The sequence below is a fragment of the Ictalurus furcatus genome, chromosome 26, assembly GCF_023375685.1.
Source record: "Ictalurus furcatus strain D&B chromosome 26, Billie_1.0, whole genome shotgun sequence".
Taxonomy (NCBI): Eukaryota; Metazoa; Chordata; class Actinopteri; order Siluriformes; family Ictaluridae; genus Ictalurus; species Ictalurus furcatus.
In genome coordinates, this window is record NC_071280.1 from 1,571,309 (window position 1) to 1,586,242 (window position 14,934).

The window sequence follows — 14,934 nt, forward strand, 5'->3', positions numbered from 1 at the left end:
TTTGACTGAATCGACTCACTGCAGGAAGTGAGTCGATTCCGAATCGAATCGCTTTCTCGCTAAAGTTCACTTGGAAGGAGACCGAGAACCACGTCGCTCAGACTATCTCGGACCCGGAACCTGCCTAAAGACCCGGAGAACACACCAGAGTTCTGTTCGAACACCCTCCATATGTGAAAGAGCTCTTGGTGTTTAGAGATTCGCAGATTTAGACTCATGGTCAAATACATGAACATACACACACACCTGTGATCTGGCAGCCATAGAGCTCGAAGCGCAAAGCGATGCCGTTCTTCCACGTCTGGGGTCTGATGCGGACGAAGCGGGCCAGGGTGGGCTGAGGAATGCGGTTCAGCACCACTTCCGAAGGGTCCGTGTTAGCATGGAATATCTGTAATAGAGAAAAAGACAACACAAGCTTAGCTGAAGCTTAACGTCTCGGGTTTACAAAATAAACCTGAAATACTCGTCTCCTCTTCCTCTTATTCATGAGGAATAAAAACATGAAGCACGCATGATATCCTGTGTTTGGTGTTGCCATGACTCACATCCTGATCTGTATACAATGTGATTTATTAATAAAACGCTCGTCGCCGAGTGGCTCGACGCCACATCCGGTCCGAATCATCGGTTTCTGGAACTCATTGCTTTCGGAAGTTTCCGTACTTCCTCAAGGGTTTTAACGGACGTTGAGAGAAACCCAGCAAGTTTGTGTGAATTTACTACAACAACATACATTTCACTTTATCTCTCTCATACTTCACCGTGAAGAACGATAAGACCGAGATAAGACTGCAGAATAGGGGGAAGCGAAAACCGATAAGGGGAACGTTCCCATGAAGAAATAAAATGCCAGGCTGTTAAACTGGTATTAAATCTTACAGTATGAACTCCACTGAATGAGGAAGTGATGAGGGTCACATAATCCAGATCTTCAGGATAAAGGTGAAATAAGAACATTAGCCATATGAGATGGTGTGTAATGATGGAAATGGAAATGAATTAAAGTAAGAACACCAATAAGACGAATGACGAAGTAAATAAGGAAAAAATGGAGGGGGGGGATTTAAAGTAGGAAAGAAGAAAAAAAAGAACACGATCAAGACAAATGGAATAGTGTGTAATAATGGGGTAAACAGTAAGAAAAAATTCTTCGAGGAATAAAATGGTGTGTAATAAGTGCGGGGGGGGATATTCGAGGAATAAAATGGTGTGTAATAAGTGCGGGGGGGGGATATTCGAGGAATAAAATGGTGTGTAATAAGTGCGGGGGGGGGATATTCGAGGAATAAAATGGTGTGTAATAAGTGCGGGGGGGGGATATTCGAGGAATAAAATGGTGTGTAATAAGTGCGGGGGGGATATTCGAGGAATAAAATGGTGTATAATAAGTGCGGGGGGGATATTCGAGGAATAAAATGGTGTGTAATAAGTGCAGGGGGGATATTCGAGGAATAAAATGGTGTGTAATAAGTGTGGGGGGGGATATTCGAGGAATAAAATGGTGTGTAATAAGTGCGGGGGGGGGGATATTCGAGGAATAAAATGGTGTGTAATAAGTGCGGGGGGGATATTCGAGGAATAAAATGGTGTGTAATAAGTGCGGGGGGGGGGATATTCGAGGAATAAAATGGTGTGTAATAAGTGCGGGGGGGGGATATTCGAGGAATAAAATGGTGTGTAATAAGTGCGGGGGGGGGATATTCGAGGAATAAAATGGTGTGTAATAAGTGCGGGGGGGATATTCGAGGAATAAAATGGTGTATAATAAGTGCGGGGGGGATATTCGAGGAATAAAATGGTGTGTAATAAGTGCAGGGGGGATATTCGAGGAATAAAATGGTGTGTAATAAGTGTGGGGGGGGATATTCGAGGAATAAAATGGTGTGTAATAAGTGCGGGGGGGGGGATATTCGAGGAATAAAATGGTGTGTAATAAGTGCGGGGGGGATATTCGAGGAATAAAATGGTGTGTAATAAGTGCGGGGGGGGGATATTCGAGGAATAAAATGGTGTGTAATAAGTGCGGGGGGGATATTCGAGGAATAAAATGGTGTGTAATAAGTGCGGGGGGGGGGATATTCGAGGAATAAAATGGTGTGTAATAAGTGCGGGGGGGATATTCGAGGAATAAAATGGTGTGTAATAAGTGCAGGGGGGATATTCGAGGAATAAAATGGTGTGTAATAAGTGCGGGGGGGATATTCGAGGAATAAAATGGTGTGTAATAAGTGCGGGGGGGATATTCGAGGAATAAAATGGTGTGTAATAAGTGCGGGGGGGGGGGATATTCGAGGAATAAAATGGTGTGTAATAAGTGCGGGGGGGGTATTCGAGGAATAAAATGGTGTGTAATAAGTGCGGGGGGGATATTCGAGGAATAAAATGGTGTGTAATAAGTGCGGGGGGGATATTCGAGGAATAAAATGGTGTGTAATAAGTGCGGGGGGGGGATATTCGAGGAATAAAATGGTGTGTAATAAGTGCGGGGGGGATATTCGAGGAATAAAATGGTGTGTAATAAGTGCGGGGGGGGTATTCGAGGAATAAAATGGTGTGTAATAAGTGCGGGGGGGGTATTCGAGGAATAAAATGGTGTGTAATAAGTGCGGGGGGGGATATTCGAGGAATAAAATGGTGTGTAATAAGGGCGGGGGGGGGGTATTCGAGGAATAAAATGGTGTGTAATAATACACAATGAAAATAAGATTTAAATATAAACAAGAACATTTTAATAAGATGAAAATTGTGTGTAATACTGGGAGAAAATTTTCAAAAATACATTAGAAAAAAAAAAGCGTAGAGATTTGAAATAAGAACGTTAAGAAGTGAAACCGTGTGTAATAATGGGGGGGGGGTGAATAAAGAAATAGGAACAACATGAATAAGGTGAAACGGTGTGTAATAATGGAATAAAGTATAAAAAATTATCTACAAATAAATAGACAAGTATGAGTAGTAAAAGAACAAAAATTATTTTTAAAAAAAAATCCTGAAAGAAAAGGTAACAGAAAACAACGTTTTTGTGCTGTAAATTGACCTTGTGGGGGACATTCAGCTGGTCTCTAGTGGGAAAAGTTCCTCCTGTTAAAGCTGACGGTTTGGGGAAAATACGAATGAAACGGAATACAGCTTCAACACAGAAGACTCGGATTACTGAAAGCTCTTGGGCTCTCCTTTACTTCCCCTGGAGCTCACAGATTCCAGAAAATACCTCCATCGTGGTCTTTGACCTGCACCAATATGTCTAATTGCCGAGGTCAAAGGTTAATTAGTTACAAAAATGAGACCTGAGACGTTCGGGAGTCGTGTAAGGTTTTACAACTTTTATATATAATTGAGATATGTATAAACCTGTTACCTGAACACGTTCAGACTTCTGAAACATTTGGAATATTCCGGAATTTTCCGAAGATGAAAAGCGAAGAACAGCGAGTTCCGTTCATTCATTTTTATTTTTTTATTTATTTATAAATATTTTGCGATATTGTACTGACAATACGACGCCGGTACACAAATGCTGGCTTGAGAGTAAATTATTAATGGCAACAACGTTGATTCTGTTCGTTAGTATCCATGATTATGGATACTCGTCAACCACGTTTTGTATAATGACTCACGTCAGAAAAGAAACCATGTAAGAAAGAAATGCTAGACTGTTACCCGAGTCGGTCTGATACATTTTGTTTTAGTACGTTCTGTTTTTTTAAGCCGTTTCCGAAATCTGCCTGACGACAGCACGTACTCTGGCATCTGTCCATTCAAACGGAAACAACTAGCTGGAATAGGCTGAATAATTCAGGCTGCGGTGTCGTGTCCGAACTAGTGACAGGTCATAAAATAATTATAACGACGCCATCATGCTTCATAAGTCTCGACACGATCTGGACTCGTCAGACCTACGGCGAGAATATCGTATCACGGTTCAATGGAAAAAAAATATATATATATATATTTAAGATTTTGCTAAGCTTAAATGTGGTAGCTAATATAGTGGTATGCTAAGCTAGTTAGCTTGATAAAGTTAAATGAGAAATTTTTGTTTTGAGAAAGTCAGTAGGGTTTTGTTTTTGTTTTTTTTTTGTCTGCCAGGCAACTCTGAATAAAAATTAAAAAAAAAAAAAAAAAAAAAAAACGAATACCCGGGACATGAAATCTGATCTCCTGTGCTTTGGTTCCGTACGACTTTGAGACCCGAACGAAGTACGTTCAACAGCACAGTGTGGGCGGGGCATGCATTCTAGAAAGCAGTTGATTGGATGAACACGAGACTAGTACAGGATGTGTCATTAAACCTTGTAATAGTTTTCCCAGGAGTGCCGAACTGTGAAATTTTAAAAAGGAGAAAACCTCCAAAACCGGAGATTTAAAAAAAAAAAAAAAAAAGTATCGTATTGGCGTAAAAAACACGGGGGGGTTGGGTGGTGGTGATGGGGGGTGGTGGGGGTTAGGAAGAAAAGAAGCAACAAACGAGGGTCGGTGCAGATGGTAAGAGTTTCCGCTCACTCTTTCTTCAAACTCTTGCGCCACGTTTAACGACACCAGGGGGAGATGCGCTACAAGCCGGTCTGGTCAAGACATTATTTTGGACTGACTTTCTTTTCATCCCCTTTCTCTCTTTTTCCTCGCTTTCCCTCCCTCCACCATCTCCGCTCAGATGAAGATGTCGAGCTGGTTTCACTTGGCCGTTTGCCAGAGTCATGCAGATGAGAAATTGGGTCTGTGCGTACGTGTGTGTGTGTATGTGTGTGTGTGTGTGTGTGTGTGTGTGTGTGAGAGCAAGCGCGTACGCACACACACACACACACACACACATACACACGAACGTATATCTCATATATTCAGATACTCTGTAGAGAACTGCGTTTCTCGTCGAGCTTTGTGTCACCGAGTGTAAAAAATGACAATAACTCTCTCCATTACTCCGCCTTCATACTTCCGCTCTCTGGCACAGGAACCGAGGAGAGAGATGAAATTGCTTCGTATGCCGTTTCTTTCTCCAGCCCGGAGCATGTGACAGATAAATTGCATGCCTTGTAAGATGGATTCGGAGGAATTTTCGATAACAAACAGCCGAGTTCCTGCGAGAACTTTCTCCTTTTCGGAAGTCTTTTATCCGTCCGTGTGTACGTCCGTGACGGATTGATTTTGGAGTCATTCGTGACCTTTTCGTGTATATACAGTACATACATTAGACAATCGGTGACTCATGATCGATGTGTGTTTATGCTAGATTACGCACACGTATATGTGAGAGCTCGCAGGGGCAAACAATTCATTAGCTCGTGCAAAGTCCGATCATCTGCTTGACTGTAAAAGGAAGTCTATAATTGCATCCGTGCATTGTGTGCGTCCTGAGAATTTCCCATTTGGGGAAACGTCGACTGGGCGAGCGAATTCAGGAATAAGAGAGGGACGAGCATTCGGACTTGAGGTATCCCGTTGACAATTTGGTATACAAGCTGCAGGTGAAACACACAAATGGACTGTTTACAGGCTTTTCTGTCCTTTCCTTTAGATGAGAACAGTGGACGTGAAATAGTGGACACGTCTACCACGACAATAAAAAAAACCTCGGGGGGGGGGCACTTTGGATGTTCCTACTCAAGAAAAATCTCAGGGGATTGAAATACTCAGAGGATGATGATGATGATGATGATAACCTGAATGGTGTGGTCAGAAAATCAACCGAATGGCGTGCATAACCCAACTCTGAATACGAGGAACTTTCCCAACGTATCCAAGTTCCCTCGAATCTAGCCAAGCCTAGAACTCCAGTTAATTTAGTGCATGAGTATCACGCATATCGCGATATCGTTTTATATCATTTTGAATGATCACAAACTGACTGGAAGCAGCAGATTTGTCCTGAAGTTTTTAAACCGTAAACATATTTACAGACGTTTTCCATTTCTTTTCAATGTTAAATGGGGTGTTTGTTTGTTTTTTTTTCAGGCATTAAATAAGTGATATCAATCGTAGTTTTTCTACATGGTTTTTTATTTTGAAATCGTTTTGCTGAAAGCTCCTCGCCGTCAGAGGGATAGTGCAGGTAATTTGATTCCAACCGTGTATAAATGTAAAAGCTGGTAAGATCTTGCTCGGTTGAGCTAAATACAAGAGGATGGAAGCATTCCATCAAGAACAATTTATTCTGGAAAGATCCAAAAACATTACATTTTTGGTTAGGATTCATGAATAGCACTCCGGCGCCAATGATCAAATGTTAAACTCTAACACAGACGCACACACAAACCACCCTCTCATACGCTTGGGGTCCACGCAAACCCAGGTGCACGTGTGTGACCGGTCGTGCAGGTGTGGTTATAGCCGTTAGCGCACGGCGGTGACGAATGGCCTTTAGAGATAACAGCGCACAAAGGGCCCTATTGTTCCCCGTTTGCCAGATAACCATCCCTCAACCTGTTCCCATGTCACTTTCTCTGTCGACGGACCAATGCAAAGGTCACCTGCGACTGAGGTCACGGCTCCCAAAGGTCATTACGGCTCGGTCATCAACGGCAGCGTCAATTAAATCCAGAACTGTTACTTCCTCTTCCATGCTCACTTTAGGTCACCGAACCAAACACCCCCAAACATTGTTTCAGCTTTAGTGTTAAACAGTAACGCGTCCACACGTTCGATTTTCTCTCCGTCTGGTTCTCGTTGCACTGATAAGCAGTTCCCACGGCTCCGACGTGGCCTGCAGGTTTCTGGAGCCAAGATCAAAAGGTTCTTTGCTTACCTTGTGGTTCTTGCCATGGCGATACATCATCCAGTCTTCTCCGTTCGTGCTGACTTCCAGCTTGAAGGTGGTGACATAGTAGGACTTCTGCGTCTCCTTCGAGATGGCGCCCTGTGTGGCGATCCCCGTTAGAACCTTCAGGAAGTGTAGGTCCACCTGAGAGGAAGAACATTAGTGAAAAAGAGAGCACCACTCTTTCTTCAATCTTAAGCGTCTTCAGTCTACTACTGTTAATTTATCTGACGTCACGATCAACAGCAGCAGCAACACACTACAGCCTTAATGACCGAAGCGTCAGTGATGATTTCTGTTTGTTCTCCTGCAGGAGAATAATCTCAGCACACGGTGATTCTGATCCACCAAAAACAAAACATGAGGATTCACAGGCATTCCAGGCACCAGCATCGCTCTGCAGAGGGGACGATGTCAAAAATTCCAAGCACACACGAAGGCAGGGATCTAAAATCAATGGTGCTGGAGAAACTGATAAGCGTGTATTCTGAAAGAGTGCCCTCATCCATCACACGGCGTTTAGAGATATAGCAGGGTTCTCCACGCATCACCACTCCCGGCAGAGACAACAAACACGGGGCTCAGGGAGTGCGGCGGAGGCTTAACGGTGTTTGTGTGATCGTAACCTGAATGTACTCCTTGTTGCTGTCCTCTGCAGGTGTCCAGGCATTGTCCTCGTTGTTGAGACGGGCCATGCGAGGAAGCCAGCGGCTGTCGTAGAACGAGGACGAGGCGGAAATCTGCTCATCCAAGATCTTTCCTGACTCCATGCCAAACACAGTGTTGCAGTGGAAGCCTGGGGACGAGAGGGACAAAGGTAAGGCAAGTGAATGAGGAGCCATCAACAGTTGGGACGACGGGTAAGGACGGGATTGTGTTACCATTGAAAAGACAAGACCGTGTCAACAGGTCGCAAGGGAGAAAGAGAGAGAGAGAGAGAGAGAGAGAGAGAGAGAGACAGGAAGCGAGCGAAGATTTGCTTTCACGGCCATTAGCTGAAACAGGAAAAAGGGAAGATGCTGACATGGTTAGAATAAAGAGAAGAAACTGATAAATGATACACATTGCTACTCAGACGCTCCGATTCTGCGGGTAGTTCTATTAAAACGGTGCGTTTACAAATAATAAATGACTCTATAAATGAGAATGACGGAAACACATCACACTTACTGTCAGTAACGTCTTTACGAGTCATGTTGTAGCGTGCAGAGAAGCCATCTTTGGCCACCGCCATGTCGGTGTGAAAGGAGAGAGACAGGAGACCCGTGGAGGACACGATCTCCGGAGGGATCTTCATGCCACAATATCGGCCAATCAGTGGCGAAACTGTGCCGGAAAAAGTTTTTAAAAGGTGAATCACAATCTTAGAGGCGGTTCCTCCAAACCTTCTCCAAGCCCAACTAACCTTACCCTGTCCCCATCTTCTGGGACAACCTGATCCGATCTGATCTAATGCAATAGATCGGTCCACTGTATCAAAATACAGTACGTTGCTCAAAAATGTAGAAAAGCCTACGCCCAAACTTAACAGTTCAAAAATTTCCCAAAACGTTAATACATTCCCATGAATTTGCATTCAGGAGAGTCTACCAAAAACGTGCAAACGGTTATCCAGTTCAACAATTAGGTCCTCAATCTTAGCCTGTCTTGAGGAGAAGGAAATGCTTTAGGGCTTTAAATGAAAGAAATAAGGCTTAATCAGCCAGTGGTGTTTATAATTAATGGCACAAGCTCGTTCCTATATGGACCAAAACACCCTGCTAATACAGAAGCAAATGACTTCTTATTGATTTGGATATAAAGCCAGGTCTAATTTGCTTTCACACTGCAAGAGGACTGATTACAGCTCTCCTTCAAGGGAACCGAGCAAAGATGGACAAGTTATAAATGAGCTAGCCCGTTGAGCAAGGGAGGTCTCCAGTGTGCTGCCCAGTCTCATATTTTGGTTGTACAGGCTAACATGAATGAACCATAAAGTGTGAGATTTCTAGTTAATGCATTAATGCTGACTCGGACTCGTGGTAAGGGGAAGAAACCGTGTAGCCGTACTCCTTATCCCCTCCTTATAACGTATTTGATGGCCACAGCTTTTTCATCTGACGCATGTTAGCAGGATCGTGTGGCTTACATCAACAGGGTTCATTGTGATCGAGTAGGACAGTTAGCATGACTAGGCAGATTTCAAAGGCAACAGCTAACACCCCCACGTGGCCATAAACCTGGACCTAAGATCAGTGACGCAAAGCTAAACGTATGAATGTAGAAGTAATTCCAGAATATCCTCAGCAGTGAATTGCTCTTCTGTTTCTTTAAGATGGATGATGAAGTCTTTCTATTCTCACTGAAATGAACTTGGGTTCATTTTCCCTTCCCTAAGTTCTCCTCTTAATTCCTTCCCCCTCAGATCTATCCACGATCCATTTGTTTAGATCAGGTAGAAAGTGCCTTGTCCGTGAGAATTTGGACCACCATCAGTTTACGTTTTTGATTGTCGAGAGTTGTTGGGATCCCACAGTGGTTTAAGTCAAACCACTCATTTTTATTGTTGGTTGGTGTGCCTTGTCTGTCGCCCTTGATTTATAAAATGCAAAGTTTCCTGCCCATCCGTGAGATCTCCACGGATTCGCTTAAACTAGCGAATTTCACAAACTGTTCTGACACCCACACGCTTGCCTCATTTGAGACCAGCACAAACATCTCCTGCTCCTTATCTCCGCGCTCTACAGTAAACAGAAAGATAAATCACTCCTCTTCACTTCCAAAGAAGGAAAAGCGTCCTCCGATAAGAATGACCCGAGGTGGGAGAGAGCACACGAAGGGGAGTGACTTCAGCATGAGATGGAGAAAACAGGAAATAAGTCATTGAGGAAGTTCCTGGCCCTGTGGAGGTGTCAATACTTGATCGTGAGCGGGGATTCCTGAGACCTTGAGCTACTGCGAACACTTGACACCCACTCTGAAGACCATAGATCATGTAGTGTAAGAGGCGAGAAGACTGTCCTGCAGAAAATACCTCAATATTATGAAACCATAGCTAACCATAGCTTGGTTCCTGGATCGATGAATGTTTGATTCTGAACATAAATTTTATTCAGCAAAACAAGCCTTTCAAGCATGGTGACCTGGTAATCCAGTTATTCTAGATCTACCTAACCATAACAGTCTCTGGATCCACGAAGAGAACTGGCAAAACGAGCCTTTCAGGCAGTGTAACCTTTTACAGACATTTACCTCGGCCTGTGAGGTGAGATTGCAGTGGTGGTTCTACAGAAAATACCTCAAGATTGGGAAATGAAACGTAGCAATAATTTCTGGATTTGTGAATGCTTATGTTCTGGATGATTCTGGATTCTGAGCATAAATTTAATTGGCAACAACAAGCCTTTCAAGCATGGCGTCCTTTTCCGGAGGACATTTAAAGCGCCACTCAACCCAATCCATCATCATCTGTACACCACAAGCTATGCTATTCATTTAGGAGCTCACCCTGGGGCAGTCCATCCCACACTTCCAGCCAGTCGTATTTGCACTCGGTCTCCGTCATCAGCAGAGGGTCGTTCTCCAGGTCGAAGGTCTTGAAGGTGAGGGTAACCTCTGTCTGAGGAGGGGCGATGATGATGTAGGAGCATTCCAGGTTGTGAGGGTACTTGTCCGGGAAGTCGGGCGACTCGATCAGGCCGGTCGCTGCCGTGAAATTCCGGAAACAATGTTCCGAACCTGGAAGGCACAAAAATGTGGAAGATTTCAAAGTAAATACGCAGGCCTGCCAATGTTTAGGAATTTTTGGGGAGCAGGAATTATCATTCAAAACTATGCCAAAACACTCCACTATAAATAATTGGAGGATGAGCCAATTGACGACATATGAATCTGGAATGATCTGATAGCTGTGCAAGTGTTTTGAACTCTGACGACCCCTGGATAGCCCCGCCTCCTTTTCCCCATTTCACAATAGTAATCTTTTTAGTTGGTTGAAAACATCAGCCATGTGGAAACATTTCCTGGTTTCTAGGAGAGATATTTCGACAAGCAATTTAGAAAAGGACTGTATAAAAAAAAAAAATCCTTCATTTTTCTGCATTTTTGCTTTCACTCTGAATTATATTTCATGTGTACTTGTCTTGATATACATCTTAGGGTTAGGTGGTGTTTAGTCTAAATTACTCATCAGTCAAAGCTCTATGATACACTGTCGCTTAAATACGCATCCTTTTCTGCACAGGTCCCGTGAAGAAAATGCCACACGATCGAAGCGTGATGTGATTTTTGGCCTTTGAGCGTTTGCATGTGTTCCTTTTTGGTCGTGCCGATGCTCCTGTTCGGTGTACAGAGAGGTGGGGGGGGGCACTTAATGGGGAAAAAGAGAGCAGTGAGTGAGAGAGAACGAGAGATCAGGAGGCAGAGACGAACAATAAAACAAACAAGTCGAAACTGGAGGCAGCGGGAGCTTGTAGCACATCAGCTATGCAAATTTATGCACCCTGAGCTCTGGCAGCTGAACGGCCCATACACGCTTCCCAGCATGCCTTGCTTTCACCTGGAGATGCAACACACGTCCTTAGTTACTGTGGTGTGTGTGTGTGTGTGTGTGTGTGTGTGTATGGACATCTGCATGTACGATGATGCAGATACACTGTGCCCCGTGACCTAGCGGGATCACTCGTCTCACTGTCTGTCCATATCGCTATTTACATGTTCGTTTGTCTAACTGTTTGTTTATTTATTTATTTCCCCACATGGTGCCAATTCCAGAGCTCTTTCCTTTAGTACCGAACGGGAACTGTGCTTGCACACCCATGCATTAGAATACGTAATCACGCTCACACACACTCTCCATTAGAATGTCCACACACACACACACACACACACACACACATCATACTTTTATGCCTTCTATAATTACATTTATTATCATGGAAGAAAGTTAGTCCGTGTTCTCATGTCAATTTACAAATGATTACGATTTTATATTTATTACAGAAATGACATTTATAGTTAGATTTAATGTTGGGGAACGTCAGCGGGACAAGTTGTTGTCCTCACTTATGTTACAGCAGCTTATAAACAGTCGTTTACGTTACAGAGAAAGCGTAAAGTCCTTCCGGCCAATCGGAATGGAGAATTCTGTAGCGCTGTTACATACGTTATAACACCTACGTTATACTGTTTTTAGTGAACATGTATTCGTTTTTTGGTAAACACTAGGCCTTAGTTATGTTCGTGTGATCTTTTTTTTTTTTCCGTTTTTTTAATGGGACAGAACGTGCCAGACTGTGATCCCCTCCAGAATTAGGCCATCTTGTCAAAGTCTTCTTCCATTACCCCATTTCTCTCTCTGCTTCCTGCCTTTGACCTCGCCGCGCATGCCAACATCATGAGACGGCACCATACGTGCGTGCATGAGCTCATTAGTTCATGTTTATGAACACGCTACAATGTGCATGCTTACTCCTCAGGCCCAGGACATGCCCCCTACCTGCTTCTGGCACAGCGAATGACAGTTTGGCATTCGGGAGGCGTGGCTAGGAAAAACGGCGAGTTGTCGGGTAGATACATTTTGAGCGCCTGTACGCTCCACATAGATTCCTTTCCCTGCTTCCCTGATCTGTGAGAGAAGATTTATAGCTGCTTACTAGGGAGGAAGAAGGAGCTGTAAGAATGACTCTCGAAACCACGAACAGAACGTCGTCACTCGTGATGCATGACCGCTGTAATAAGTGAAAATAAGTAGCCTTGTGCTCGTAGAGTTTGAATTCCTGAACCCACTCCCAAGAATCTTGTTCAGATTTCTCCGACAACACACCGGTTCTTTATTATACTCGTACTCGGATTTCTGAAATACTTGTGACCCTTCACATGGTGAAATTTTGTACTAGTGCTGAACTGGAATATTTATTTTTGTGTCCCTTTTGCTGATTTTCCAGAATTCAGCTGCTGGGTTCTCAATAGTGTGCTCTCGGTAGTTCATCCATTCATCCATTTTCTACAGCGCTTATCCTACACAGGGTTGCAGGGAGCCTGGGGACTCACAGGGGACTCGGGGGACACCCAGGATGGGGTGCCAACCCATCGCAGGGCACAATCACACACTCGCGCACACACTACGGACAATCTGGAAAAGCTAATCAGCCTACAACGCATGTTTTTGGACTTTTGGAGGACACCGGCGTACCCGACGGAAACCCCAAAGCATGGGGAGAACTTGCAAACGAACCCCCAAAGTGGAGTGTGAGGCAAACATTCTAACCACTAATCCACCATGCACCTACTTGGTAATTCATTTATGTGTTATTAAAAAGTAGTACGTTTTAGTAAATAAAAAGCAATAAAAGTTCAAAAATCCGTTCAAGACTTGTGCTCACTGGATGCCTGACCCAGAAGTTTGGGTGACACATATAGAACATGGCACACTTCTGACATCCCTGGAGGATATTAACTTGCCTTAGTGAGCGTACAACTTTGGGTGGATGAAAGAACAGGGGCAGCTATTAATTCGTACTTAATTCTTAATACTTCGTGCTTTCCATCAGCAATAAGTAAGAAAGGAATTTCGTCCAGAGTCGAACTTCCACTAGCGTGCAGGTAATTCACATGGCAAGTTCTGGGTTAAAGGAAATCAAAGGAGACCGAGAAATCCAAGGTGGTGGTTGTTTAGAGTGGCAGGAAAATGCACTGGCTGAATAAGACGGTCTCTAGGAGTGGGGGGGGGGGTTTAGGGCAGGAGCATCCTATGTTCTTTTTAAGTGATGACACTCATGCCATGGCAGTGCCAATAGGCCTGAAGACGGGAAGTCTTCCGATAAGAAGCATGGCAACAGTGTCACGATCACGTCACCGCGGGTGGGGCAGCATCGCTGTGGCATGCGCTCATGGTAGAGGGTTAAAATCTGGTGTGATGGAACTAGGGCAGAAAATGGGGAGCATTAAGGGAGGGCAGGGTTTTCTTTTGGGGCAGGGGGGGGGGGGACACGATGGGGGACTGAGGAACTCTGGGGCAGGGGGCTGTATGGAGGGGGGGGAGGGGGGGCGTACAATCCAGTGAAGGATAGAAGGTTTTAGGCGAGAGGGATGAGTAATGGGGGTCACAAATAAACAAGATTAGTCTGGCTATTGGGTGACAGGTTAAATCCTTGAATGCTTTTAATTATTGCCTTCCCTGAGCTTTCAGAAGTCAGCGGGGAATTTTCTTAACCTAATTTTCTTCCAATATCTGCCAATTCCCATTTGCTACCAAAGGCAAAATACTTAGCAATCTGGGCGTAAAGTATATTTTATTTATTTATGAATCACATTAAAAAATGTGATGTACCAAAGTGCGGCCACATTACGTCAAGCTAAAAACACAACCCGTATGAAAGCACATTAAATATATAACACGATACATAATAGAAACACACGGAAATGGAAATGCTATAACATACACACAATACCCTCTAAAAATAACACAAAAAAAAAAAAAACAACAAGGCATTGCACCTATTAGGGATGTAATCAAATAGAAAAAAATATATCATTCAGATTGAACAGATGGATTGTTTTGTATCTAAACAGATCCAAATGGAGGTGCACCAGGACTGGGGTCCCGTGGGATGGTTCAAAAAGTCCCTGGAGGTTTTAACTTCCATGAGTGGTCAGATATGAAGCTCGGAGGACGGACGATGACCGCATTCGACATTTCAACATGACCGCATCGTTACTAACTGTCCGGTCAGACTATTTGTTTGTTTATACCAGCAGACAGAAGTAAAAATAATAACTGTGTAAGTGTGGGGTTTCAAAAAAATAACCTTGTGAACTAGAGCGACGTAGCCGAGCTAGGATTTAAGCCACGCTCACTTCTGCTTTAAATCTGATTACAGATATGGATATTAAGCGCAATAAACAGATACAGATAGTGGCATTGTGTTACACGCCTAATATCTATAGTGCCTTGTCTGTAGGTAGAAGAATGCACATCATCTTGTCAAGCTTTTCCACCACTCAGCCAATGTAGAACGGCACCAAAATACACTTGGCAGCGAGTGCTAACGCCCCTAATTCTGTTTATCCAAACCTAATCGATGCCTGTGATGGTCTAAAATGACTCCAAACTGTGATGGAAAGAGAAATATAGCGGGGTTTTTTGTTTTTTTTTTGCACCATTAGACCGGGACCGATGCTACAATCATGAAATCCAG

At 43.8% G+C, this 14,934-nt stretch overlaps 1 protein-coding gene across 2 annotated transcripts in view; it reads right to left on the reverse strand.

Moving 5' to 3' along the window:
- The window catches only part of nrp2a (neuropilin 2a), a 54,595-nt gene that overhangs the window by 18,547 nt on the left and 21,114 nt on the right, over positions 1-14,934 (reverse strand). For both annotated transcript variants that reach the window (XM_053615536.1, XM_053615537.1), the window contains exons 4-8: positions 10,244-10,474; positions 7,928-8,083; positions 7,384-7,553; positions 6,746-6,901; positions 247-391 (exon numbers count right to left, since the gene is read on the reverse strand). In XM_053615536.1, the coding sequence (XP_053471511.1) occupies positions 247-391; positions 6,746-6,901; positions 7,384-7,553; positions 7,928-8,083; positions 10,244-10,474 (858 nt within the window). The remainder of the gene's footprint in view (positions 1-246; positions 392-6,745; positions 6,902-7,383; positions 7,554-7,927; positions 8,084-10,243; positions 10,475-14,934) is intronic.